At 39.1% G+C, this 24,375-nt stretch overlaps 3 protein-coding genes and 1 non-coding gene across 5 annotated transcripts; 2 read left to right on the top strand and 2 right to left on the bottom strand.

Annotated features, from left to right (window-relative positions):
• Nucleotides 1-8,669: 8,669 nt before the first annotated feature.
• On the bottom strand, nt 8,670-14,874 carry b4gat1 (beta-1,4-glucuronyltransferase 1). Its single transcript, XM_084712694.1, has 2 exons — nt 13,194-14,874; nt 8,670-11,602 (listed from the first exon to the last, which is right to left on the bottom strand). The coding sequence occupies exons 1-2, from the start codon at nt 14,295-14,297 to the stop codon at nt 11,411-11,413; spliced, it is 1,296 nt and encodes a 431-aa protein (XP_084568820.1). The 5' UTR covers nt 14,298-14,874; the 3' UTR covers nt 8,670-11,410.
• A 257-nt stretch (nt 14,875-15,131) lies between these two features.
• Nucleotides 15,132-15,213, top strand: trnas-gcu (transfer RNA serine (anticodon GCU)). Its single transcript has one exon. It is a non-coding gene; the product is annotated as a tRNA-Ser (tRNA).
• A 2,310-nt stretch (nt 15,214-17,523) lies between these two features.
• Nucleotides 17,524-20,350, bottom strand: pfdn2 (prefoldin subunit 2). The gene is made up of 4 exons (XM_084712563.1): nt 20,194-20,350; nt 18,934-19,022; nt 18,507-18,630; nt 17,524-18,021 (listed from the first exon to the last, which is right to left on the bottom strand). Exons 1-4 carry the CDS (start codon nt 20,272-20,274, stop codon nt 17,830-17,832), a joined length of 486 nt encoding a protein of 161 aa, XP_084568689.1. The 5' UTR covers nt 20,275-20,350; the 3' UTR covers nt 17,524-17,829.
• An 812-nt stretch (nt 20,351-21,162) lies between these two features.
• Nucleotides 21,163-24,343, top strand: nit1 (nitrilase 1). 2 transcript variants are annotated; one of them, XM_084712561.1, is made up of 6 exons: nt 21,163-21,446; nt 21,717-21,989; nt 22,486-22,589; nt 22,702-22,838; nt 23,770-23,895; nt 23,979-24,343. In XM_084712561.1, exons 1-6 carry the CDS (start codon nt 21,367-21,369, stop codon nt 24,243-24,245), a joined length of 987 nt encoding a protein of 328 aa, XP_084568687.1. In that variant the 5' UTR covers nt 21,163-21,366; the 3' UTR covers nt 24,246-24,343. The 2 variants fall into 2 exon arrangements, with proteins under 2 accessions (XP_084568687.1, XP_084568688.1); XM_084712562.1 differs by having other exon boundaries at nt 21,165-21,446; nt 21,756-21,989.
• The last annotated feature ends 32 nt before the right edge of the window (nt 24,344-24,375 follow it).

Genomic DNA, 24,375 nt, shown 5'->3' with positions numbered 1-24,375 from the left:
CCTCAAACAAACTCAGTACGAGTCCAGGAAGTACTCTGACCTAAACATTTATGGATTTCCACAAGCATTAGGGATATGCTGGTAAATATTTTAGTTAAACAAGCAAAGCAGTTTTGTGGAGAATGTCGGCTGTCTAGTGTCAAAGAAGCATCCTTGTTTAAAGGAACTACCTACTAATTTTCATAGTATTCTGTTTTCACAGTTTCTATAGATTTCAATAAACCTTTATGGTAACAGAAAGTGATGAAGACTCAAACAAACTGCAGCCCATAAGGATTTTCTTTTGATTCCTCTATCACCAATAACAGACTCAAAAACCAAGTATTAGTATACTGACTTCTTCAAGGATACATAATTGTTGCTTTTCCAGTCTAAATGTTCCCAAACTTTGTCCCCAGGTGACCACCATCTGTCTGGATGGCATGGTGGAGTGCTAGTTAGCTCAGTTTAGTTTAGTTTATTTGCACATTATATATGTATATATAAAAGACAATGAAAATAATAAAAAGTTAGAACATTGTGCAGGAGAGGTTGGAAGCCAAAAAAGGCTTGTGAAGATGCCTCCTCTATATAAATAACAACAATCAAAGTGTCAAGACTAAGTAGTAATATAAAATGTTTTTTGAGCACTGATCTTGTAAATGTTGATTGTAGTGATGGTCCTCTGTATTTCAGCGTGTACTGATCAAAGGAAGTCCAACAATATGGAAGATGAAAGTCCTTTGAGTGTCTTGTATAATAGGAGTGAATGTCAGAGGGAAACCTAAAAAAAATCTGGAAAGTGCTGGGCAAATCATGAGTTAGCTGCACGTATTTGTACATAAACACACAAGTCTGGTATATGTTCACAATAAAAATTGATAGCTGTTTGTATTTTCTAACATCAGCGTCAACCTGGAGGTCGGGACCCAGATGGTTGTGGAGAAAAAAATAAAATAACACTTTGTGAGAAGCATCACAGAATAAGAGCCAGGAAGCAGTCAGCATTTCAAAGACATTAAACATCAGGTTTAAGCAGTCAGAAATTTGTATAAAGCACAGCTGGCCTCAAGAAATTTCACAGCCACCTCACTTATAGTTAGAACTACAAACCAGCGCATACATGCGGCATAAACAACCATGTTCTGAACAGACACAAACACTAACAAAACATTTGCATCTTGTAACATAAAATAGCTAATTTAACAAACTACTCAATCCAGCACTAGGCATGATGGGAAATGAGACCTTATTTTAGACTATCGCCTGTGCCACAGATATTATTTGCATCCATATGTACAAACATACATCCGTCCATCCCATCTCTGTGAGTGCAATTTCTCAGGAGCACCTGGACATAATTTCATCAAACTTGGCACAACTGTCCACTTGGACTCAAGGATGATGTGATTAGATTTTGGTGGGCAAAGGTCAAAGTTCAAGGTCGCTGTAACATTTACATGTCTTAACTCGCTGATTTGCGTAGACCAACTGGAACGTGTTTCTGATATGGAACTAGCTATGGAATTATAAGGATTAATGTCATGACAGCAACAAAAAAAATGTAGTGAAAACAAAAACAGTCGCTCTCACTACAAGCTTATATTGATTTTGTCCTGTTGTTTTGTTAAGTCAAGCTCAACAAAAATTTAATCTGTCATATAAATCCCACTTATCTCCTGTATTACTGCTTCTATAGTAAGTATATTAAGTAGAGTAAGTGGTCGGCCAGGATTGTTGATATCAAATCAGCTGTTTCTTTATATGAAAACCTGTCAACTTTAAACTTTAGTGATACTGTTGATGGATTTTTTTGATTACTATAGTTCAGAGGTTTTTCAGCCAAGGACCTTTTGCAACATAGAAAATACACCAGGGATAATTTGACAAAGCCTTTCTTTTACACTTATAATTATGATAAAATAATATACATAAAAAATATACATGTTTTAACAGCTTTTTTTGTTGTAGATTAAGATATAGAAGAAACTTTTTGCATATGAATCTGGACTCGTGAATCTAAAATCTGGTGAAAATGAGCCTGAGTTGTTCTGTATGGCAGTAGCAGTAGTGAGGCGTTATGATATCACTGAAATCCTTCAGGTAATCTTGAGACATTGATGGCATACAGCCAGTTTGTGTTGTGTAAACACTGGAGTAATTGTATCATAGCTTCCATCATCTGCTACTGAATGACTCTGATAAATAATCCTTGCATTAGTGGATCGATTGAAGCAGAATTAACTCACTGTGGCCTCACTGTAAATGTGTGTGCATGAGTGGTTGAGAACATTCAGTATGTTTTAGCACTTCAGTTTGTGCTGTGTTTGTGAATTTCCTGCAGCACAGCATGAGTTTAAATGTTAGCATGATGACTTTTAATGATTACTCACCTGTGTGTGTGGGTGTGTATTTGCGTCTATATGTCTATTGTGTGTTTTCCCGCTGGGTTCATGTGACAGCAGGGGTGGGAGGCTAAGAGGTGTTAGCCTGGTGAGAAGGATTACCTATATCTGTTAGGCCTCCTTTTCTTTCCCCGGGGCGGTGTCACGTCTCATTACTTCTGTCCTACGGCGCGGATAGTCTGGCTTTAGCGGGATACATTTAAAATGCGGGCAGCCCTGGCGTCCAGGAACACCAGGTTTACAGTCAGAGTGATATGCGTGCCCTTTGCTTGAGAGGCTTTTTTTTCAGTAAGCAGACAGGTAAACTTCTCCCAAAGCTGGCATTGATGGCGGTTAAGCCTTCACTTGTTTAAGTGAAACGGATAGCTGCATCTCAGAGAGAGACACACTCAGTGTGTGGTTACAATCTGTTGTTGTGGTTGTCTCATCAGAAGAGACGGTGTTCCCAGCTGACAGACCTGTGTGTAATTAACATGTAACACACACACCACATGTATGAGGAAGAGAAGACGGGAGGTTATAAAGGAAGGAAGCAAGGTGGAGTAACTAGGAGAAGCATCTGTCCTGTTTTCAGAAACACATTTTTATGCACATTTGGAAGAATTGCAGTAGAAAAGGTTGATGGAAATGACAAAATTTGAAAAAGCCTCCTCAGTTTCACAAAAAACATTTTTGCGCTCACTTGAGATGGGTTTTACTTCTCTCAAAAAAGAGTTAATGCATTAAGTTAGATAGAAACACCTTTTCTGAAAAAATTTTGATAGTGAACAATTAACTTGCAAACTTGCAAACTGACAAATTGACAAAGGTTCCTGACCTCCTGCCATTTTTCTCTTGTAGATGGTTGAGGTGACTGGATTGGTTCTTCTTCCTCTTCTACTTCTGCCTGTTTAAGGTTTATTGATGGTTGGCAAACAACTATAATTTATAATAATATATGTATGTCCAAATCTTATTTGCCATGCCCATCTTTCTCATTTCCTGTCAGTCAAAACATCTTATGTCATACTAACACATTTTTGAAAAGGGAAAGATCTGAAGAGCAGAACAGCAGTAAAGCCCAGCTGCAAAAAATATGAAGAACCTCTGACAAAGAAAAACTCACAAGTATGATGCAGCGCACATAAAATATGAGTATAATATAATAATAATATAATATAAGTAAAAATGCCAAACCTTTTGTGGTTCCAGCTTCTCAAAATGTGAGGATTTCTCACTTCTCTCTGTTTTATATTGTTATAAATTCAACACCTCTTGAGTTCTTTTCACTATTGGCTGGACAAAACAAGATATTTGTGGATTAATCGATGATGAAAATAATAATTTCTTGCAGCTCTTCACGGGGATATGTTTGGATTTTGGACAGTTGGACAGACAAAATAAACAATTAGAAGACCTCACCTGGGAATCTACAAAATGACCATGGCCATTTTTCACTATTTTCTTACATTTAATAGACCAAACAATTTATCAATTAACCAAAAAAAGGCATTCAGTCATTAACTGATCATGAAAATAATCTTTAGTTACAGCCCTTAATTTTTCACAACTTTGCCAACCTTTCCTAAAATCAGACGTCAGTTAAGTCGTGTTCAACAGTTGTCCAGTCTGCTTTACCTGCTTTAGGTTTAGGGAGTAGTGGTAAAATGCTGATTTTTTTACTGTATATTTTCTATGTGTTATTCTGATATATTCTAAATCCCCTTTGAAACACTTCAGCTAACAAATCATTTATTAAATAATTGCAGAGAACTCTTGAACCATCTCTCTAAAGCGTTTGGCCTAATCACTTGCAAATCCTTCCAGTCAAGTGGCTCATTAGAAGAAATCACTGATGTTAATCTGAGCGGCATAAACTTCCTCTTCTATAGTCCTTTTCTTTTCAAACTGTTAAACATGCTACAGGGGACAAATTACCAGTTCATTTGTACCCACGTTTCATTTTGCAAATTCCTTTCATTAGTATGGGTCATTGACTCCTTCATTTCTCACCCATTCACTGACCCAGAAGAGCCTGTCTGTGTCTACAACGCCTGTATTTTGACCCCTTGCTCTCGTTGCCCTCACCCTCTTTCCTCCCCCCTTCGTCTCTGAAGGAGGAACCCCCCCACCGCCTGCTCATCTCGCCCTCCAGCTGGTTGCCTCCACCGTCCAGAAGCCGCGGAGCTCCTCCTGGCCTTAGCAGGGCGGCTAATCTAGATGGCGGGAGGCCTCCCTCCTGCTAGCCTACACAAGAGAGGGCAGCCCTAATTGCTTATGTCGTAAAGCTCTCTGACCCAGATAAGCCTCCACTCCCCAAAGCTGTCGACATAAACCCCACTTTACCTCACCAAACCTGCCTCTCCTGATCCACACAAGCCACTGCCCCCCCTAACATTTCTGCACCTTCTGCCACGTTATTAACACCCAGCTCAGGGGGAGAAAATGAACACCACGGGTAGACAAAACGCAGCGTATTTATAGAGTAGTAATTGTCTTGTTGGGTGAATGCCAGCAGCTTATTTAGGGAGATGTATGTTGCAGGAAAAGAGCTACTTTAAGTAGTATTGTTAAATCTTGTAAGCAAACGTCTCCATGTAGCTCAAATTAGAGTAGAAAAAACTTGGATACAAGACAAAGCTTTTTTAGATCCATTCATAATCTACCTCAAAAATACAGAAAATATTCATCAGGACTTCAAGTTCACAGTAAGAGCACATCTTCCAAGAGGAAAGTGTGGTAAAGTCACTGCAAAAACAAAAGACTTGAGAATCTACAATAGATTTTTGAGTTTTGAGCCCAGTTCAAACTCTTAAATTCTGAAAAAGGTTTGCCAGTTTTGCTTTTGTTGATATAATTTTCTTTTCTTCTTTAGATAAACTTGAATCCTTGAGTTTTAAAAACTCCAAGATAATTGTATTTTAAAAACTGGTCACAGTGAGCAGCAAACCTTATTTGTTATTATCTGCCTTAAATGGATTTAAATTGTGAATATTAAAATATTAACCATTATTCACTTTCACTTAAATGAGTTTACTCAATTTCAGGGCATTTACTGCAATGTATTTTTGAGTTAAAAAAAAAAAATTACCTTTTTGCTGGGATCATTTACTTTTCAAAAGGGGTCAAAACTCAAAAGTCTATTGGAGTAAGTTGCCTTAAAATTTTGTGAATGATGATTAATATTTTATATTTATTTTCAATTAAAACTCTTTAATTTTCAGGACACACTGACAAATAAGGTTCACAATTGCTATGACCAATTTTTGAAATACACATTTTTTGAGTTTCTAAAAGTCAAAAAAATTATTTAAAGAAAACAAAATGATCTCAACTAAAGATTAAAGGTAAGCTAAAGGTCAGCAAAACTTTGTCTAGTTTATTTCAAACGAGTCTAAGTTCAAAACTACAAAATCTATTGCAGAAAGTTGGTTTGACATTTTAAGTTTTCTCAACTCTGTTTTTTATAGTGAATTTATATAATATTTTATGCATTTTTGAGAAAGATAAAGAGTGAATATATCTAAAAAAAAAAAAAAAGGTTTGTTTTTCCTAGGAGACATTTTCTTACAAGATTTAACAATACCACTTAAAGTAGCTCTTTCCCTGAAACATACAGCTCCTTAAATAAGCTGCTGGCATTCACCCAACAAGACAATTACTACTATACAAATATGCTGTGTTTTATCTACCTGTGGTGTTCATTTTCTCCCCCTGAGCTGAGTGTTAATAACGTGGCAGAAGGTGCAGAAATGTTTAGATTAAGATTGTGACGACTATGAATGGATCTAAAAAAGCCTGGTCTTGTATTGTTATCCAGATTTCTCCCACTCTAATTTGAGCTACATGCAACACATTTTCTTAGATGTTTGGTGTAAAAATTCATTAAAAATACCAATTGCAGTACCTATTTCCATGCAATACCAAATTTTGAGTTGTCTCAACATTTTTTTTACAGGGTAAGGAGTTAGTGTTCCATGAAAATAAATAGAATTGTTAGAATTGTTAGAATTAAAGTGGAAGCTTTTGTTAATCCATTAATTCTCTATTATATATTTTTTTTTCAGAACTTGCTTTTTAGTTTGGAATAAAACCACATTTTAGAAGAGGAAGGTGTGATAAATTGAGCAGAAAGCAAAAGTGCCAGATATTTAATTAGGTGGATGATGATTAGTTGTGTCCAAATGAAAGCTGATCCAGAGCCAAAGCATGGAGTTGCGTGCCACTAGCTCTCGCGTGCCTGCTTCTTTATTGAGGCCGGTAATGAAGGCTTAGCCACAAAATGCCACGGTGCCGTGGACAGTCAAGCGCCGAATGTCACACGTGCTCTGCCAACAGATGGCCGAACTCACCGATCCATGCTTGGACAACTTTGAAGCTACGCAAACAGACATTTTTCATTTTCAACTTTCTAAAGCTGGATTTTGCCCCACCGAGACATTTAATAGGGTATAATGAAACACTTGAGGAACATTGGTTGGTTTCTCAGGTGTTGGAGCTGTTTGGTTGTCTTTGCAGAAGTGATTCAGTCCATATCAAACTGGAACCATACTAGGAGCTCCTTTAAGTCCACTTTAATACAGATCTTAATTACTAAATAGGAGCTTTTAATTGGATGCTGGTCTGACTCACCCTGTAATCACCCATCACATGCTGTTGGTGCAGGGATGCCTTTAAACCCCTATCTTAAGCCATGTTACACCACAGGTTCATGTCAACTGTGTCAAGTGCCTGGTGAGTGATACTCTGACTGATAGTTTTTCCCTGTCCACACAGTTTAAGCTCAAATGAGTGAAACCGTCTGTATTCTGTTTATTAGGAACATGCTTATTAGACATTAAAGGGATAGTTTGGATCATTTGAATTCAGGTCAGTTGAGGTACTAGTCAGTAATAGTCAGTGTACTACCTCTACTGTTGGTAGGGTGTAGGGTGTGTAGTCTTTCTAATTATGTATCTTCAGTCTTATAATTAAGAAGTTTTGTGTTAAACTTTGACTTTCTTGTCTTGTATAATTCTGATTTCAATTGACAAACATTATATGTGTAACTCATTGCACAATTCAAATGGGAACCAAAAATTTTTTTCCAAAATGTTACAGGCCCATGGTGGTTCACTGTAAGGAGAGGGACTTCGTCTCCCTATTCAAATGTAACTGGTCACTGAAATTACGCATTTTAAAGCTACTTCAACCAGTGTTGTAACTGGTTATGAAACAGTATACATTTCAGTTTTCATCTAGTTATACTTTATGGTCGCCACCTGGTCCGATTCTTTAAAATGATGTGAGTTGTTGGTGAGTCTGAAAAAACCCTTTAAAACACAGAAGTCACACAACAACACAAACAAACTAACAGATCAAGGCAGCAGTAGGCCAGGAACAAGAACAGCAAGTTAAATTACATTTTTTTTATCATCATTTTTTTCTTTTAGAAACATCTGGTGGGCCAAATCAAACGTTATGGTGGGCCAACTGTAGCCCGAAGGCCCCACTTTGAACAGCCCTGAGAGAGATGTACTTTGCCATCAGATATGGTCGTCTGACTTAAAGTAAACAAATGAAAATATTCAAAATATTGCATTCACTTAAACAGATACTTTTTTTTTAGATGAGCCTTTTTCAGGTGACTAAAATACATTTTGTTGCTGACCCTGTCCACAGCAGTACATTGCTTAGCTTCTGTGCTGGTTCTCCTCTGTGCTTCCTCAAACTGGGGTTGCACTGACTGGCATCTACTGTAGTACCTCACACAAACCTGCTTCACACAATTGACATTACTGAGGGCGTGTCAGCCGCCATCTACTGTAGGTAATACACAAACAATCCATAAGAACCTCATACAAACCCACATCAAATAATCCAAACTATCCCTTTATCTGCTGTAGTTCTTTGCTGGTCCCGCCCTCAGCTTCTTCACCTCTTATTTAAGTGATACTTAGAGAAACACTGTTGACATTACTTGTCATTACAAATCCCTGTAATGGTGAGGTGAACTTAATTGATTGGATTTGTGCAGTCCAAGTGCCGACGAGCTTTCTGATGACTGAGGATGTTGTTCAGTTGTAGAACAGCAATTACTGACAGTTATCAGTCAAATAAAAGTCATCCAGGAGGTTTAATAGAAATTCCAACAATGCAAATCAGGCATTTTATTTTGTGAACACAAAAAAAATAAATAAATAAAAATGAATAAAACTTTTTCAAGTAAGGAAAAGACACATGAGAAAAAAAAGCACCAAACTATGTCATTACACAAAATAATTTGGTGAAATTGATCTTACACCACAGAAAAAAAAGAAAAAAAAAGTGGAGTAAAAGTGGCTCTAAAACAAAAATGTTCCCTACCAAACATCATTTTTTCACTCCAAACAAAATTCCGTGCTACAGTTTTCCTGCTTGGGGTCATTAAAAAGGGTTTGAGGAATTCCAGTTAACAGAAAACATTTTTACATTAATAAATATATCATTAACACTACATGTGAGGAAGAAAAAATATTTAAATCTCTCAAAAATCAACAATTACATAACAACTTAACACTTAAAACATGTTTTGTATATGTATACTTTGCAGTTGCACTAAACAGACATGAGAAGAGTGGTAGGTTTAATACTGTATGTAGTGTATGTACCAGTCGGTTACAGAATAATGTGTAAGATCAATAATTTGTTTTTATTTTCTAGTGGTGCTGAGACAGATATTTCCACAGCAGTCCTATAGACAACACAGGCTGCGTCTGTTTGTGGTTTACTTGTTGATTGTGCAGTATTTTCATCACTACCAACTAACCATGCTACATTTCTACCTGTAGTCCCATCATACTCTACTCCAGGAGGCAGAGAAAACCCCACCTGTCAGATCTTCAGTGTTATGATACAGTAGTTTTCCACACTCTTGGCAAAATAATAGCTTTCTGTGTAAAGTTTCCCAGTGCTCTGTTGTGCTAATGAGTTCTGAGTAATCTCTTCAGACAGTCTGGGGCAAGAACAAGCACTCCCAGGGCTATGAAAACCTCCGAAATGTGCTGACAGTTGTGGCGCAGAGTAAATTCACATCCTCCTGAGCGCAATACAACACTGGTGGTGTTGCGTAATCCCTGTGTTCTGCTGTAGTGTGTTTTACACTCACTTCATGCTAAAATATACACTGAAACACTCAAGTGACTGTTGCCATCTGCTGGTCAGAGCACGTCACTGATTGGCACAACATTAGAAAGGAGTTCAGAGTCAGGGTTGATTTCCCCATTATTCTGAAAGGTAGTAGTTAGCCTGATAATCAGACTGACTTGCCATTTTGTTTGGCTTCATTATTGTCACTGAATAGCTGAAAACATCTGACAAAAATGTCTGGAGCCAGGCTAGACTTTTGTGGACCCCCTACCAGAGCTGAACACCTCATTTACACCTGGTATTAAAATGAGATCCGTAAAATGGATGAGGCCTCATTTATAAAATTGACTTATGATCAGGTTTGATCCTAAGTATGACTCAAGCACAAAACCATGCATAAATAGTTATTTATAAAACCTTACTTTGAAGAGAAAATGATCTTATCTCTAAGCAAAGTCTAGACTTAAGTGATTTTCCTGCTGTTTATATTGGGGTATTGTAGTTTGGGACACATATGCACTCAAGCCTGTGGTGAATTTTACATCAGTTTTATGATCAATGTAATAGGAATCATCACTTAAAGGTGTGACAAATTAATAGTGACACTCCCAAGCGACACGTTTGGCTTTTTTGTCACCCCACTATTTAGTCCACCGAATAGTTCAGTTGCCTGACTTCAGTCTCCTTTATCATTACTGTGATCTTGTCTTCCAAAAAGTTTGCTTTTTTCTTTTGGCTCACTAAACCCTAATTGTTGTTATATAAAGGGAAATCACTACTGGTTAGGCAGGTGCCATCAATTTTCAGTTCATTTGAGATGTATAGATCACAGACGCTTAAGTTACAAATTTTCTTCTCAGAACCTGTTTAAGCTACGTTTTTTTACGCTCAGTATCTTACAGAAATTTAACATTTTTTATAATTGTGGCCCTTGCTAATTTTAACGTGTTGTAGTTATCCTCATTTAATCTAGATCTGCCCTATACAGCAAAACCTCTGCATGAATAATTTGAAGTGGCAGAAAGTTTACAGTTTACAGATGCATGCACATCCATCCTGTCTGGTTGTCCCGGTGTGTTGGTTACACTGTGACAACATAAATTACACCTTGTTAACAACAGATAAGATATGGAAAAACATGAGTTTGCTGGGGTTAGTACATTTGAACTTATCTTTATATTTCCAGATAACCTGTCCAGATCCAGATCGCATTCTAACACCAGGTGTAAATGGGGTCTAAGTGAGCAGCTGAAATGAAATTTAATGGGTTTTTTTTCTGCTACTGCGTGATGATTGTGCCCCCATCATTGCCTTAGCCAGTCAGGTTCATTTTAAACCACATTTGCATAAAGCTGTAACAGTATGGTTCTACCTTTTGAACAGAGGAGATATGCAGTCTTTAATCAGCTGTCATGAAATGTAGAACCTTAAACTTCATGTTACGTACAGTAAAACTGAGACTTTTTTCTCAGGATATGTCTCTGAGTGGATACAGAGATTCTCTGACTTTAAGTCACATTGTTGTGGCTATTTTAGTATCTGCATGAGCTCAAAAGTGTTTTAAAATAGAAAATGTGCCTCATATGCTTTAACATTAACACCAATCAAATGCCATGGAGGTCTTAGATTTGCATTATTATTTTTTTTTTAACGCAGGAACCTCATGAGTCACTAGCCAGTTTTCCAAACTTGAATGATCTTTTCTTCTTCGCTTTCAGAAATCCCCAGAGAATGTTTCCCTACTGCTCATTTTCAGGGGGACTTGAAATAAACTCAAGTTGGATTAAACTGCTACTGTGCCATCATCGCAAGAATTTATAGGAAAACTAGGACGTTTTGGGCAGGGAGAGGCTACATAAGAATATTACGTCCATCATTTCGGTACAAGGCTGATTTCATTAGGGACTGATAGCAGCAGGATATATAGTCCTCATCTTGTTTCAGCATCGACGGTTGGAGGATGGATATTTGGTTTTCAGGCCTTCTTTGAAGCTGCGAAACAGAACCCGGTTGCGTTTGTTCTCCTCGTCCTTCTTGGCGTGGAACTCCCCCTGGATCTTGAAGCCCCGGTGCACCACGAAGGCCGAGCTCAGTACTGAGAACCTGTATCCAGCCACGTGGAGCTCGCAGGTCTGAGGACGGAGACAGAAGGACAGGATGAGAAGGGAGACATGAAGCAGTGGGAAGTGATGAGGGGGAAAGGTGAGATGATGGATGAGAATGATCGACAAGACAGATTGTGCAGGGGGCAGAAGAGGTGAGAAGAAAGGTGACAGCGAGAAGGCCAGATGGGGAATGAGGAGGAAGAAATAAAATGTGTTGAAGAAATATAGCAGGAGGAAGATGGAAGGAAGCAAGGGCAAGGAGGTGAAATGAATAAGGAACAGTGTGGTGTTGTAGCACAGTATGGACAATATTCGTCATGGGTGGAGGTAAGAGGTGTAGACCAGGAGGAGATGGACCAGTGTGAGGACATGTTGCCACAGGAAGGAGAGAGGAATGAGGAAGTGGATACAAAAAGGCAACAAAAGGGGAAAGAAACCAGGAGGTCAAAACTGAAGCAGCAGATTCAGAGATATCCTGATTTTTAGTCCTCACTAAGGGTCAAACTTCAGTAACAATGCATCTTACACTTTAAATAATTCAATACGATAGTTTCCTCTGTCCCTGCTTGGGTAAATTCTGGTCTTTCCAATGGTCCCATGTTGCAACCCAGGCAAGGGCTGCGTATTGAACTGCAATACTTTTGTGGCACCGACCGAATTACTACGATATTATCAAGTACTGAAAATGCCTTGTTATTTGATACCTTAGGAGTAAATCACCAAGTTGTTGTTTGGTTTATGTTGTAAAACTGCTTTGAGTGTAAAAATGCCAAGGTGCTGATAAAACTAATGAGTTGAAACAGATCACTGACGTTAAACACGATTGTAGTGAACAGGTTTATATTATTATCTTATGAAACTGCTTGTTGAAAAAGTGTAAAAGAGCTGAAAAATGAAACTAAAGATTTGTACCATAATGTGTCAGGTAATTTTTTTCAATTGGTTTGTATATAATTGGTATAAAAAAAAACTTAAGCTGAGAGGACATTATGATGGACTTCATTCTGGTAAAATTCAACATTTTTCTTCTTCTCAGCTTTTCTAACTGACAGTTTTACGAGACAGACAAATGCTTTGTTGGTTTGGGCCTTTTCGTTTGATTTGGTGACAGTTCCAAAACTATAGAATATCACTAGCCCTATCCATCCCAAACTTCCTCCAAACTGTTGTAAATAATGGCACCATTACTCTAACTCTTTAAAGATAGACGATTGTTCAGGACAAGATTGTGATGGAGCTCAGCTCCAGCTGATTCTGACATTACGGAAAGGACAGACAATAAGATAGTATTATTTTTTAATAAAACTATTTCCAAGGTCAAGTGAGAACTTCCATACATAAATGTTGAAAGTCAGTCAGTCGAGTCAGTGATCTCTTTTAAGTCTCTTCTTAAAAAATAGTTTTATCAGAGAGCCTTTCCTGATTTTATCTAAGTATGAACTGTTTTGCACCGTTTTATTTTTTAAAATGTTTTTACTTTCCTATTTTGTATTTTGTATTATTTTATTTTATCTGTCTTTCGAACCTGTCTGTTTTATTTTGCTGCCCCTGTGAAGCACTTTGTAATTTGAATTTTGAAAAGTGCTCTATAAATAAAGATTATTATTGGTATACGAACCTGGCTGATACGATTGAAGCCATACTGCTTGAAGTTTTCATCGTAGAGGGGCACAGTGTGGGGACCGATGTAGAAAGGCTCCCAGGGATCCACCCAGGTGAGTGTGTAGGCCACTTCCAGAGTCCCTGTGTCCCTAACGTGGCTGTTAACCCACTGTGAGTAGTTGGTGGGGGCTTGACAACGAGGACAGAGTTCTTCGTAGAACGGCCGCACCTCACCTACCTGGTAAAGCTGAACCAACTCTGTTTTGGTGGCAGGCATCTTCCTGGCATGACGGATCTCAAAGGCAGGTAGGACAAATACCTCATCACTGGCTGGCTCATGCCTCATGATCATCGCCAAGAACTGCTGGTGCAGTTCAGCGCTTGGCATCATGTCGATGTCAATGACCAGGATGTAGGAGGACTCGGTGCCACCTCGGGCAACATTTCGAAGAAGATTGTTGGGGTAGGAGATGTTTCCACTGATGGCATAGTTCTTGTATTTATCCCTGTGGGTCTCCAGTCTGGAGAAGACAGAGGCGCAGTCCTCCAGCCCTGCAAAATGCTCTCTGTCCTGCTCAGGGAAGCTGGCCATCTCTCCTGAGAGGCACACCAGGTGGAAGTCCACCAGGGCTTGGATCTGAGGACAGAAGAAGCTGAGAGCATACACCAGAGCTGTGGCAAACTTGACATCCTGCCCATGTGCAAATATGGCCACAGAGAGAGGGTTCTGCCACCTTTCCAGGAGAGACTCCAGATGATGCAGGTTATTGATGGTCGTGTGTGTGGCTAGAGCCAGGACATTGGAGCTGGGGTCGGATCCGGGCTTCTGATTAGTGGTGAAATCACTTTTGATCAAGTTCTTGTACACCCGGTACTGACCACTGTTGTCAAAGATCCCACCAGTAGACAGGGAGTACCTCAGACGCTCTTTCCGGGAGTTTTTCTCCGGGTGTCCATTCTTCTTGCCTCCGGAGCCTCCGAAGAGCTCGGAGTATCGGTACCGCTGCTGCTTACCGTGAAACTTGGACAAGAAGGACAGGTATATGAGCTGCAGGAGCGCCACTATCAGCAGAGCACTCAGCACCACTTTGAAGGCCGAACATTTCTTGGAGAGATGCATTCCAGAGGAGATACAAACCGGTCAATTACTGTACACAAAGCAGGTCCAAGCACCGTCTCCTTGAGGGCTGGCTATTTCTGTCCAAGCGTCCCAGCTAACGTTGCCTACATCGCTATCACAATGCTAGCGCTACAGCCACTACGGCTGGTAATATAACGAATACTTGATTGCATACTTTGCTGGCTGGTGGCAGCGCTGCGCCAGATTTTCATACGGTCCCTCGACAACACGAATAAAACGATGAAACTAATCCAGATTCATTGATTTCCATCAAAACACATCGCAGCTGTTAACACTGCGCTGCTGTTGCTGCTGCGACAGCGGCGCATTTAGACACGTAATAACCGTAGTGGCAGGAGTAAAGGCGCCACCGAATTAGGTCCTGGAGGGTCGTGTTTAGAAGAGAACCCCAGACGCGCAGGAAGATTTCGCGAGAGTGAGCATTGTAACCCAAAACATGCGCTTTCTCTACCTTTAATCAAACGTTTTCTGTTCCTAAATCAATTTAACCACATACAAACCACAGCGTTGTCAAATTTTAGAACAGAGTTCATTTGCACAAGGTACAGAAAGAAGAACCATCGCGTAGAAATCTTGCGAGAGTTTCACAAATCTAGGTTTCCCCTCTAGACGCGACCGTCCTTGGAGCGCAGTGCCCTGTAAGCTGGCTAGCACTTAGCTGAACAGGAGCTACCGGTTACTGGTGAGAGTAAAGGACAATTCTCACTACTTCGTCAGTTTACGTGAGAGTGCAGATGTCCAGGACAAATAAAACAATTATCCAGATATATCTTTTGTTTAAAACAGTATTTGTTGTCGTAGAGGAGTCCATAGGACGAGGTGGCCGAGTGGTTAAGGCGATGGACTGCTAATCCATTGTGCTCTGCACGCGTGGGTTCGAATCCCATCCTCGTCGATATCTATTTTCGATTTTTATAATGTACCTAATCTAGTTCAGCGATTCATTGATTTTTCCATGCAAAATTCCCCCATACAGCATGAGCATATTGCCGGCACCTCCTATTGCTAAGTGCCTTAAGAACACAATTATATACATGAATATCAGTGCAACAATAATTACATTTAAATAATTATATTAATTTAAAAAAAACTTTTCTATTTTTTAAGCATTTTCCCTCATCTTCTTTTCAATTTGCCTCAGCTCCCATTATGAAAATCAGGAATCTAGTGTCCCATTTACTTGTATATCCATGGTTTATGAAACTCTTCTCTGATGCACAGAATCTGTGATTTTTTAGTTTTTCTATTCATCTTCAGTCTAAAAATGTAAGATAAAAAACAATTGACAAAACAAGCAGAAATGAAGAGAAGCGTCCCTAAAAAGTAGTTTTTGGGGTTTTTTTTCCCCCATGTTTTTAATATATCATTATTATTATTATTAGAAGTAGTAGTAGTAGTAGTATTTTGCATTTCCCCATCGTCCCTCCAATAGATCTAGTGTGACCCATTTACTGTGCACTGATCTGGACACCTGCTTATTTTGCTCTTTTTACTGGGTTAAATACCATCAGGTGGACCATCAAACTCCATACTGATGTACAGAAACGGTGTTGTCTTTTAGTTTTTCTATTCGTCATTGATATAAAATGTGAGACTGAAAAAAATTAACAAGCACAAATAAATACAGAAAGGGGTGTCCCAAAAATTGTGTATGCATTTACTTTTTAATATAACTGCATTATTTTTCAATCTAAATAAGAAATCTTACATACACATGCATGGAATACTACTTGATTTGTGTGTTTTCTTTATAAAAAAAACATTACAGACGTGCTGTTTGCTTGTGGATATGTTCTAAGGGCTTTGTGCCACACAGTAACAAAGATGTAAGACACCAGACAAAAAAAAGCACAATTGTGACAATCTTTAATTCATGACCATCAACAGCAACATTTTTGTCCTTACAACTACATGGACAGTGTGGACAGCACAGATCAGGTTTTTTAATTTACCCCCTCAGAACTCAGTCGTGCCACAGATCAGAAAGAATACGGCAAGTTTTATTGAGTTTTCAATGACAGGACCTGATTTTTAAGGTGTGGTGGTCACTGGTCACATCACAGCATGCGCTTTGGTAACCAGTGAACACAAACTGACCTCATTGTGAATAAAAAACAGCTGTGCATTATTTTCACATGTGAAGCAACTTTATGAGTTTTGAATGAAATGTTTCACAGAGGGAGGCTGAACAAAGCCAACAGATTCATTTTGATCTATAGTGACGTGTTTACAGTATAATCTCTTGTTCATGCTCATTGTTGAAATGCCTTCTAGGACCTGTGCTGCCTTGGCAAGGGTGACTCTGTAGAGCTCAATGTACTTTAGGGCCATATGAAATCAGCTCTTATTTTTCCCAATTTTTGAGTGTTAAAGTGAAAGGATTATCTGATGTAGGTGTGTATGATGTACTTATCCACAGTCAGTCTATTAGCTACAGTATATAGAGATCAGCACGGACCCTAATTTGGAGAACAAGAAAAAAAATCAGTAGAACAATATCAGTTTCTTTCCAAACCAACCAAACTCCTTAAGCAAGATCAGTAATTTTACCTTGCAGAACACAGGAGTTGCTGGTCTACCGCCGCCTTGATCGATTAGTTAGTTTGTGTAATTTTGTGCCTTTGGTGTATCTGAACTATACTTATCAAGTCACACATTAACTCCAACAAACAAAACCAGATTGAGGCAGTGGCAGACCCCCACAACTCCTGTTTTATGTGAGGTAAAATTACTGATTTTGCCTATGGAGTTTGGTTGGTTTGGAAAGTGCAAGATTTGGTTTATTTAACTGCAATTTTTTTGTCAGAAGAGGCTGCCTGAAGGCAAAGTAAAGCAGTGAAAATACTCTTCATATAGTGTACACTTAAACTGATTTTTTTTTAGGTGGACCCTTTTTAAATGGCTAAAATACAGTACCTTTTGTTGCTGATCCTGTCCACAGCAGTGCATTACTTAGTTTCTGTGCAATCTACTGTAGCTTATACACTGACTGTCAATAAGTAGCTGATACAACCTCATTTCAAATAATCCAAACTATAAAAGAGTGTTCTTATTTAATAACCGTGTGCTGTCATACCTTACATGTTCTCAGTATTTGAAATGATTTTCCAAGTTTGAATTTTAACCCCACACCTTGGCTTTTTTTGTAATGTGAAACTCTAAAATGTTTTCACTCATGTGCAAATAAGACTAAGACTAAGACAAGTACTTGAATGTAATCATTTAATTTATGCCACAGTATTCCAGAAATTAAAAAAGAAAGTCAGCTTCACTGAAAGGCAAATGCAAGACAAACACCCTTATTTTTTTTATACACACTAGCATTCACATACATAAGCAGAGGACTATGTGTACTATTTGAGTTTGACAAAGTACTTTGATTCTAATCTTCAAAACCAACATTATCCTGTGAAAAAAGTCCAATACTTAAACCTACATTTTGTGACTCCAACTGTGTTTTCAGTACTGCAGAAATCATAAGGCCCTACCCATTGCGCTCCATTATTACAAACTAAGACACTAAAACGCCAGCTCCGCTTTTAGACCCGCCTCCTTCACTGTCCCTGGAAGATGCTGCCGACTGGCCTTGTGCATCTGATTCACCTTCTCCCACCAACCGGATGTTGTAGCGTTCCCGGTACTCTGTGAGCTCCCGGCCTTTCGACTGCATCTGTGCGTTGATGGACTCAATAATTTTGGAGATCTGTGGGGAAACGAGAGCGTGAGATCTCTTTGCTTAGAAGTGGCCTACTGAATTATCTTAAAAGTATAGTTCAGATTTTTTGAAGTGGGGTTGTGCATAGTACTTATCCATAGTCAGTGTATTACCTACAGTAGATGGCGGTCAACATGCTTCCAGTTTTTATAATATTTCTGTATTTTTATTTAGAATATTTTGACCACCGTTATGTAGGCATGTAGGCTGTGGGTAATAAACTGACTGGATAGGTCTCATACCTCATACAACCACACTTAAAATAATCTAAACTAACCCTTTAATACATTGAAATAATCGTTAACGGCTACATGTATGCAGCCATTAGAGGAAAGCATTGGCCTTGCAAGAATCTACGTTAAATTGAAATAGATATTTAATAGCTTTAGTTACCTTTACAGTAGAATGCATTTCAACAGTGACTTTTAAAGATAATGTACAAGTACACTTGTTTTACTTTTCTTAGCCATCACCTGTTCTTTGTTGGCTTCCAATGCGGGTAGAACTTCTTTCACCGTCCTCTCCACCAACACTCCTCCTACTAGACGAAAGCATTTCCTTGACGGGTCCACGTCCTTCAGGGTGTCAATTACTAAGCTGAAGGGGAAAAAAATCCAAAATAATGCCATCAGGATACCCAAAACATCTACACAGCTGGTCAGTTTTCATGCTTGGTAACTGTAACTGAACTGAAAGATGTTGCATAATTTCTCAGACTGTGCCCTATTTGTGGTCAAGGACATATTTTTATTACATTGTCTTAAGTTCAGGCATATTAAGCTAATGCAAACTTCTGTGGTCGCTGGATCAGCAGTAGATTGTTATCGGAAATGTTGTTCTTGATGAGAGGATTAGACAGTGACTGTAACATGCTGCAGAGGTGGAACATCTGCTTCCAACCTGTGCTCGTTGATTTCCATCTCCAACTCTGCAGCTTTAGAAGCCATACTGCGCTGCTCCTGACGCATCCTCTGAAATGTTGCCACCACCTGTCACACAAAAATACACACACATCAGAAACAACACGGACACACACACTTGTACTTTGCATTTATGGCTGTTGATCACTCTGATAAGTTCTGTCATAATTTAACACGGACGTAGAAAAGTGATGAAAATCAGGGTCTGTGAATGTTCTCATTCGTCCAGGTCATTGTAATCTCAAGAAAAGATTAAATTGAAGGCAACTGGACTTGTTTATATGTCTTTGAAGATGTTTCGCCTTTGACTTAATCTTTTCTTGAAAAAAAAAGTTTAGTTCCAGCCATATTGTACTGTCAGACTGTGTTTGCTAACTAAGCCAGTGGTCAAAAGTAACTGTGTATATTTGCACAAAATACTATTTTTGAGGTGCCTTTACATTATATGAGTATTTCCATTTTATGCCAGGGCTCAATAATAAGGGTTGCCTGCTTGCCTGGGGCAAGTAAAATGACATGTTGGGCTAATAAATCTGGCAAATCACTTGCCTGACCAGACAAGTGGTAAAAAATAATTAAACTATTTTGATAATCAATTCATTTTTCATGCGAAATTGCAGAAAACGCTGTTTTATCATCACACTATAGAGTATTTTCTGACAATTTAGAGACTGAACATCAACTGATTAACAACTAAAATGATTCGCAGACCCATTAAAAAATAAAATACAAGCTAGGTTGGAGCCCGATTTTCAAAATATTTCACTCATAGTAGATTTGTACTTTTACAGAATACTTTTGTAACATTATTACGTGGTGTATTACTGGATCTGAGTACTTTTCAGCCTTGGTGTAAAATACAACCGGGGGGTCTTCAGTGATAAAAATAGCAACTCCCACTGTCTTTAACTGGGCAAGACCTGAAGCACACCATCCCATTAGAGGCGTGTGCTGATTTAAACGCACCTGTCTCCAGTTAAAGTGTTTATTACGAGCACAAACCGGTGATAAACTCTTTATAAATTATGATAATATGTGTTTTCATCCTGGCTCACTGTGTTGTACCGTTTTGTGGTGATAAAGCAGAATAGGAGGCGGATGATGATGGCGATGGCGAAGCTAACTGTTAGCATTAGCTAGCTGGGAGTCAGATTATCGGCTTCAGCTCCACCTGACACGACTGAACACCAACCACACTGCGTGCAGCGACTGAAGCACACTGAGATGGAGGTGACGGTACCTGTTCGGCTGACGGACCGGACTGTTTTCCACCGGAGCTGTTGCTGGATTTGCTACCCGTGCTGCTACTGTTGGCTGCCATCTTGGAAGGGTGTTGCTGAGAAGGACCCCGGGCAGGATGCGTATAGCCGGTCGGTGTGAGTGCCTGAGTGGAAATACAGTTCCGTTAGCTTTAAGTCGGAAGACAGTCAGTAATATATCCTCTAATGACCTACCAAATCTGACTATTTCCTTAATTGATCAATTGTTTATTCTCTAAAATCTCCAAAAAAGTGAAAAATACTCTTCACAGTTTCCCAGGAGCCAAATGTCAAACTGCTTCTTTTATCCAGCCAACAGTCCAAAACCCAAAGACTCCCTACTTACCTCATTTTATTTGAGTTTGAACTGTTTCGAACTGTTTTTATTTTTTAAAATGTTTTGATTTTATGTTCTTGCTATTTTACAGTGAATTATTTCAGCTGATCTCTTTTAAAACCTGACTTTCCAACCTACCTGTTTTATTTGTTGCCACTGTGGCACTTGGTACTGTGCTATTTTATTTTGCTGCTTTTGTGAGGCACTTTGTAATGGGTATTTTGAAAAGTACTCTATAAATAAAGATTATTATATATGACAAAGGAAAGTAGCTAATTCCTGCATGTAAGGAACTGGAACCAGCAAATGTTTGACATTTACTTTTGAAAAATGACAGAAAAGATTAATCAGTTATCAGTGTAGCAGGAAATTAATTTTCTTTCAATTGACTAATAGATTAATTGACTAATCTTTGCTTATTTTTTCAAAATTAAAATGCCAAATACATCCAAACCACAGACTTAAAAAATTACCATTAATGTAAATTGTTCAAGATAACCATCTGGACCGGTGAACCTTTTGATTCAATTTATTTATTAATGTTATTATTTTATATTAGCCCCAGGTAAAGTGTTATTTCTCTTCTTTAGTACTATATAAGTACATAAACTCACTTGTCACTCATTGTAAGTCAAAAACTCTCCAGCAGGTGGAAGTGTTGTGCCTTAATGCTGGTTTCTACGTTCTGACACCGAACCGAGAAGAAGAAAGTAGCTCGTCTGATCCTTCCTGTTGTACAGAGACAACACTAAATCAGACTGTCACACTGACATGGACTGAACAGGGAGGGTGACTTCTGTCTGTGTCACTTGGATCAATGTTCACAGTCAGGTGCATTTTGGGAACATCTACAAAACATTTGGCCCCTTTCTCGGCTTGGAGACAACTGCAAAACAGGTATGCTTATTATTCTAATATAGGCATATATTGTATTGTGTTAATCTAACAGCTAGTCCTCTATACAAGGAAGCTATGATGAAAACTACACTTGTATTGTCTTATTTAAATGAACAGGCACGACTAGAGTGGCAATCAGAGCATGAATCAAGTGGATATTGCATTTAAGGGAGCTTGTTTTGGATGCAAGCTGTTCAATATTATGCAATAAATATATAACAGAATAACTAGTGCAGTTAATGATCAACCACATCTTTTCCTGGCCTGCAGCCTCTGTTCCCTGGATGTAACAACCTGTTTTCCATGCAGGATGTCGACTTCATCTTGCCCGGTGGCAGCAGTGTGTCAGGTGACAGCCACCCCTGACAAACAGGCAAACTTCTTCGCCTGTAAACAGCTGGTGGAGGAAGCCAAAGAGCAAGGGGCCAGCATAGTCTTCCTGCCTGAGGGCTTCGATTACATTGGGTCCAGTCGAGAGGAGACGCTGTCGCTGTCTGAGAGCCTGACAGGAAACACAATTTCACAGTACACTCAGCTGGCCAGGTAGACAACCAAAACTGCCTTGGCTTGTCTTCCCACTGCTCCAACAATCACCAACTCCGGCTGGTCCAAATAAACCCTTAATTCACAGAGTTAGACGTGAAAATATTCTGGCGCTACACACCATTTCTCCTCACTGCTTCTCTGATGTCTGACCTTCCTCTTGCTCCTCTCCTGATAATTTACATCTAGCGCTGTGAATTAAGGAGTTATTTTGACCAAACAAGCAGAGATGGTGATTGCTGGAACAGTGGAAAGATGAGCCAAGACATTTTTTTTCTTTAAAAAAGGTCTGCCTCTGTATGGATCATTTCCATAATGTTGTCAGACATTAGACATTAGTGACTTAAATGCAAAAATATGGGAAAACAGGGTCCAGGTTGAAAAATACAGAAACTGCCCTTTAAGATAAATTTAGTCTGTATTGTTTCATGTATGTCATGTGAAGAATTGGCTCTTGTTGGGGATTTCTGGGGATTTTAACCTCTCCTTCTTCCAGGAAGTTGGAAGTGTGGCTGTCTCTTGGAGGGTTTCATGAACGAGGACATGACTGGGAGTCTGACAGAAGAATCTACAACAGTCACATCATAATCAATGATAAAGGTACTGCACACACAGAAGCACACTTGTGGTAAAAAAAAAATTCAAGAGCTACAGTCCATGTTTTCCACTTCTCTTCTGATAACACACTGACACACTGTCATAACACCCACAGGTGACATCACTTCAGTCTACAGGAAGTCCCATTTGTTTGATGTGGAGCTGCCAGAAAAAGGTGTTTCCCTTAAAGAAAGTGCCTTCACCATCCCTGGACCCTCTCTTGTACCTCCGGTCCAAACTCCCATTGGCAAGGTGTCATTTCATGATACGATCATCACTAAGTAGACCTGTAAACACACATGAATTCTTCAGATTGAATGACTTGTTTGAGGAAACTTTTGTCAAAGAAATCTAAAGGAATCTGAGGAATCTAAAAGTATTTTTCAGCTTGGATACCTTAACATTAAAACGAAATGCTAAATATCCCCGAAGTTGGCCCGGAAACAGTTGAGATATTCCAATGCAGTGCCTTTGTTCAGACTGCAGATCTTGAAGACAGACTGTCAGCAGTGTTATTTGCAAATGAAAAGATCTGATTTGTTTGTCTGACCATCATCATCCTTACCACCTGCTGTGGTAAGGATGTGGTCTGACAGTCTGACCAAAGCACAAGTGTTCTTGACTTGACCATTCAAAAGAAGACAAACTTATTTTAATTTGTACTATATTTATTTATTTATTATATTTATTTATTTATCAAAATGGAGTGCTGATATGAAAAAAATGTTATTATTTTTCACCAATCTGTAAAATTGCATCATCAAATTGTAATAGATTAACTGTATTGCATCCTTCAATACTACATGAGAAAGAATAGAAGAAAATACAAGTAATATTAGTGTATATAATATGTAGTATTTTAACTGCGATTAATCGTGATTAATCACAGAGTAGTTTTGCGATTAATCAAGTTAATTTTTTTAATCGTTTGACAGCCCTAATAATGATGGTTTCCCTCGGAAAAAGCTGTCTGACGCCAAAGTAAAGCAGTGAAAATATTCTAAATATATCTGAACTTGATTATTTGTGGTGGCTAAGATAAGATATGTGTTGCTGCTCACCCTGTCCACAGCAGTACTCCTGATGCTTCTTGGAGAGTGACCCCAAAATAGCTTAAATATCTCTTTAACATCTGTTTGTTTTCAATGTGTTTGCTTTGACTGTTTTTGTTTCGTTGCCTCAGGTTGGCCTCGGCATCTGCTATGATCTGAGATTCCCTGAGCTGTCACTGGCTCTGCAAAGGCATGGGGCTGAGATCCTGACCTACCCATCAGCCTTCACTGTAGCAACAGGAACTGCTCACTGGGAGGTATGATGAATCATGTTAAGACAACACGCTGTTTGGTGTTATATCTTAGCCTGAGTAACCAAACATCTTGTTTTTATCCTCAGGTGTTACTCCGTGCACGGGCCATTGAGACCCAGTGTTTCGTCCTAGCGGCGGCACAGGTCGGCCGGCACCATGAAAAGCGCTCGTCGTATGGCCACGCCCTGACAGTGGACCCCTGGGGTGAAGTACTGGGTGACTGCGGAGGGGAGAAGCCAGGCATGGTGCTGGTAGAGATTGATCTGGAGAAGGTCAGCAGCACCAGGAGGAACATGCCGGTCCAACAGCACCGCAGAGAGACCGGGTTCTATCAGAGTCTGGAGACGACTTGACTGCAAGAAAAGTTCAATGTCTATCACTGAAAAGACTAAGTCTAAATACTGAAAACAAACTAAACAGGATGTGGTCTTTCATTAGGACACAAGCTAATGAAGTAATGAATTTATGATGGTGGATTTAGTA

Source organism: Lutjanus erythropterus, chromosome 23 (genome assembly GCF_056507025.1).
Source record: "Lutjanus erythropterus isolate fLutEry1 chromosome 23, fLutEry1.hap2, whole genome shotgun sequence".
Lineage (NCBI taxonomy): Eukaryota > Metazoa > Chordata > Actinopteri > Lutjaniformes > Lutjanidae > Lutjanus > Lutjanus erythropterus.
Note: the sequence above shows the minus strand (reverse complement) of the source record. Positions and strands in the feature narration are given on the sequence as shown.

Bases quoted from the DNA above. Each gene is read 5' to 3' on its own strand.
- b4gat1 (XM_084712694.1), bottom strand. From the start codon at position 14,297: ATGCATCTCTCCAAGAAATGTTCGGCCTTCAAAGTGGTGCTGAGTGCT. The intron at 11,603-13,193 runs GTTCGTATACCA...CTCCGTCCTCAG, and splicing joins GCTTCAATCGTATCAGCCAG to ACCTGCGAGCTCCACGTGGC.
- pfdn2 (XM_084712563.1), bottom strand. From the start codon at position 20,274: ATGGCAGCCAACAGTAGCAGCACGGGTAGCAAATCCAGCAACAGCTCC. The intron at 19,023-20,193 runs GTACCGTCACCT...TTTGTGTGACAG, and splicing joins CCGGTCCGTCAGCCGAACAG to GTGGTGGCAACATTTCAGAG. The intron at 18,022-18,506 runs GTGATGGCTAAG...GTTTCCCCACAG, and splicing joins TGGAAGCCAACAAAGAACAG to ATCTCCAAAATTATTGAGTC.
- nit1 (XM_084712561.1), top strand. From the start codon at position 21,367: ATGTTCACAGTCAGGTGCATTTTGGGAACATCTACAAAACATTTGGCC. The intron at 21,447-21,716 runs GTATGCTTATTA...CCTGGCCTGCAG, and splicing joins TGGAGACAACTGCAAAACAG to CCTCTGTTCCCTGGATGTAA. The intron at 22,590-22,701 runs GTACTGCACACA...TAACACCCACAG, and splicing joins CATCATAATCAATGATAAAG to GTGACATCACTTCAGTCTAC.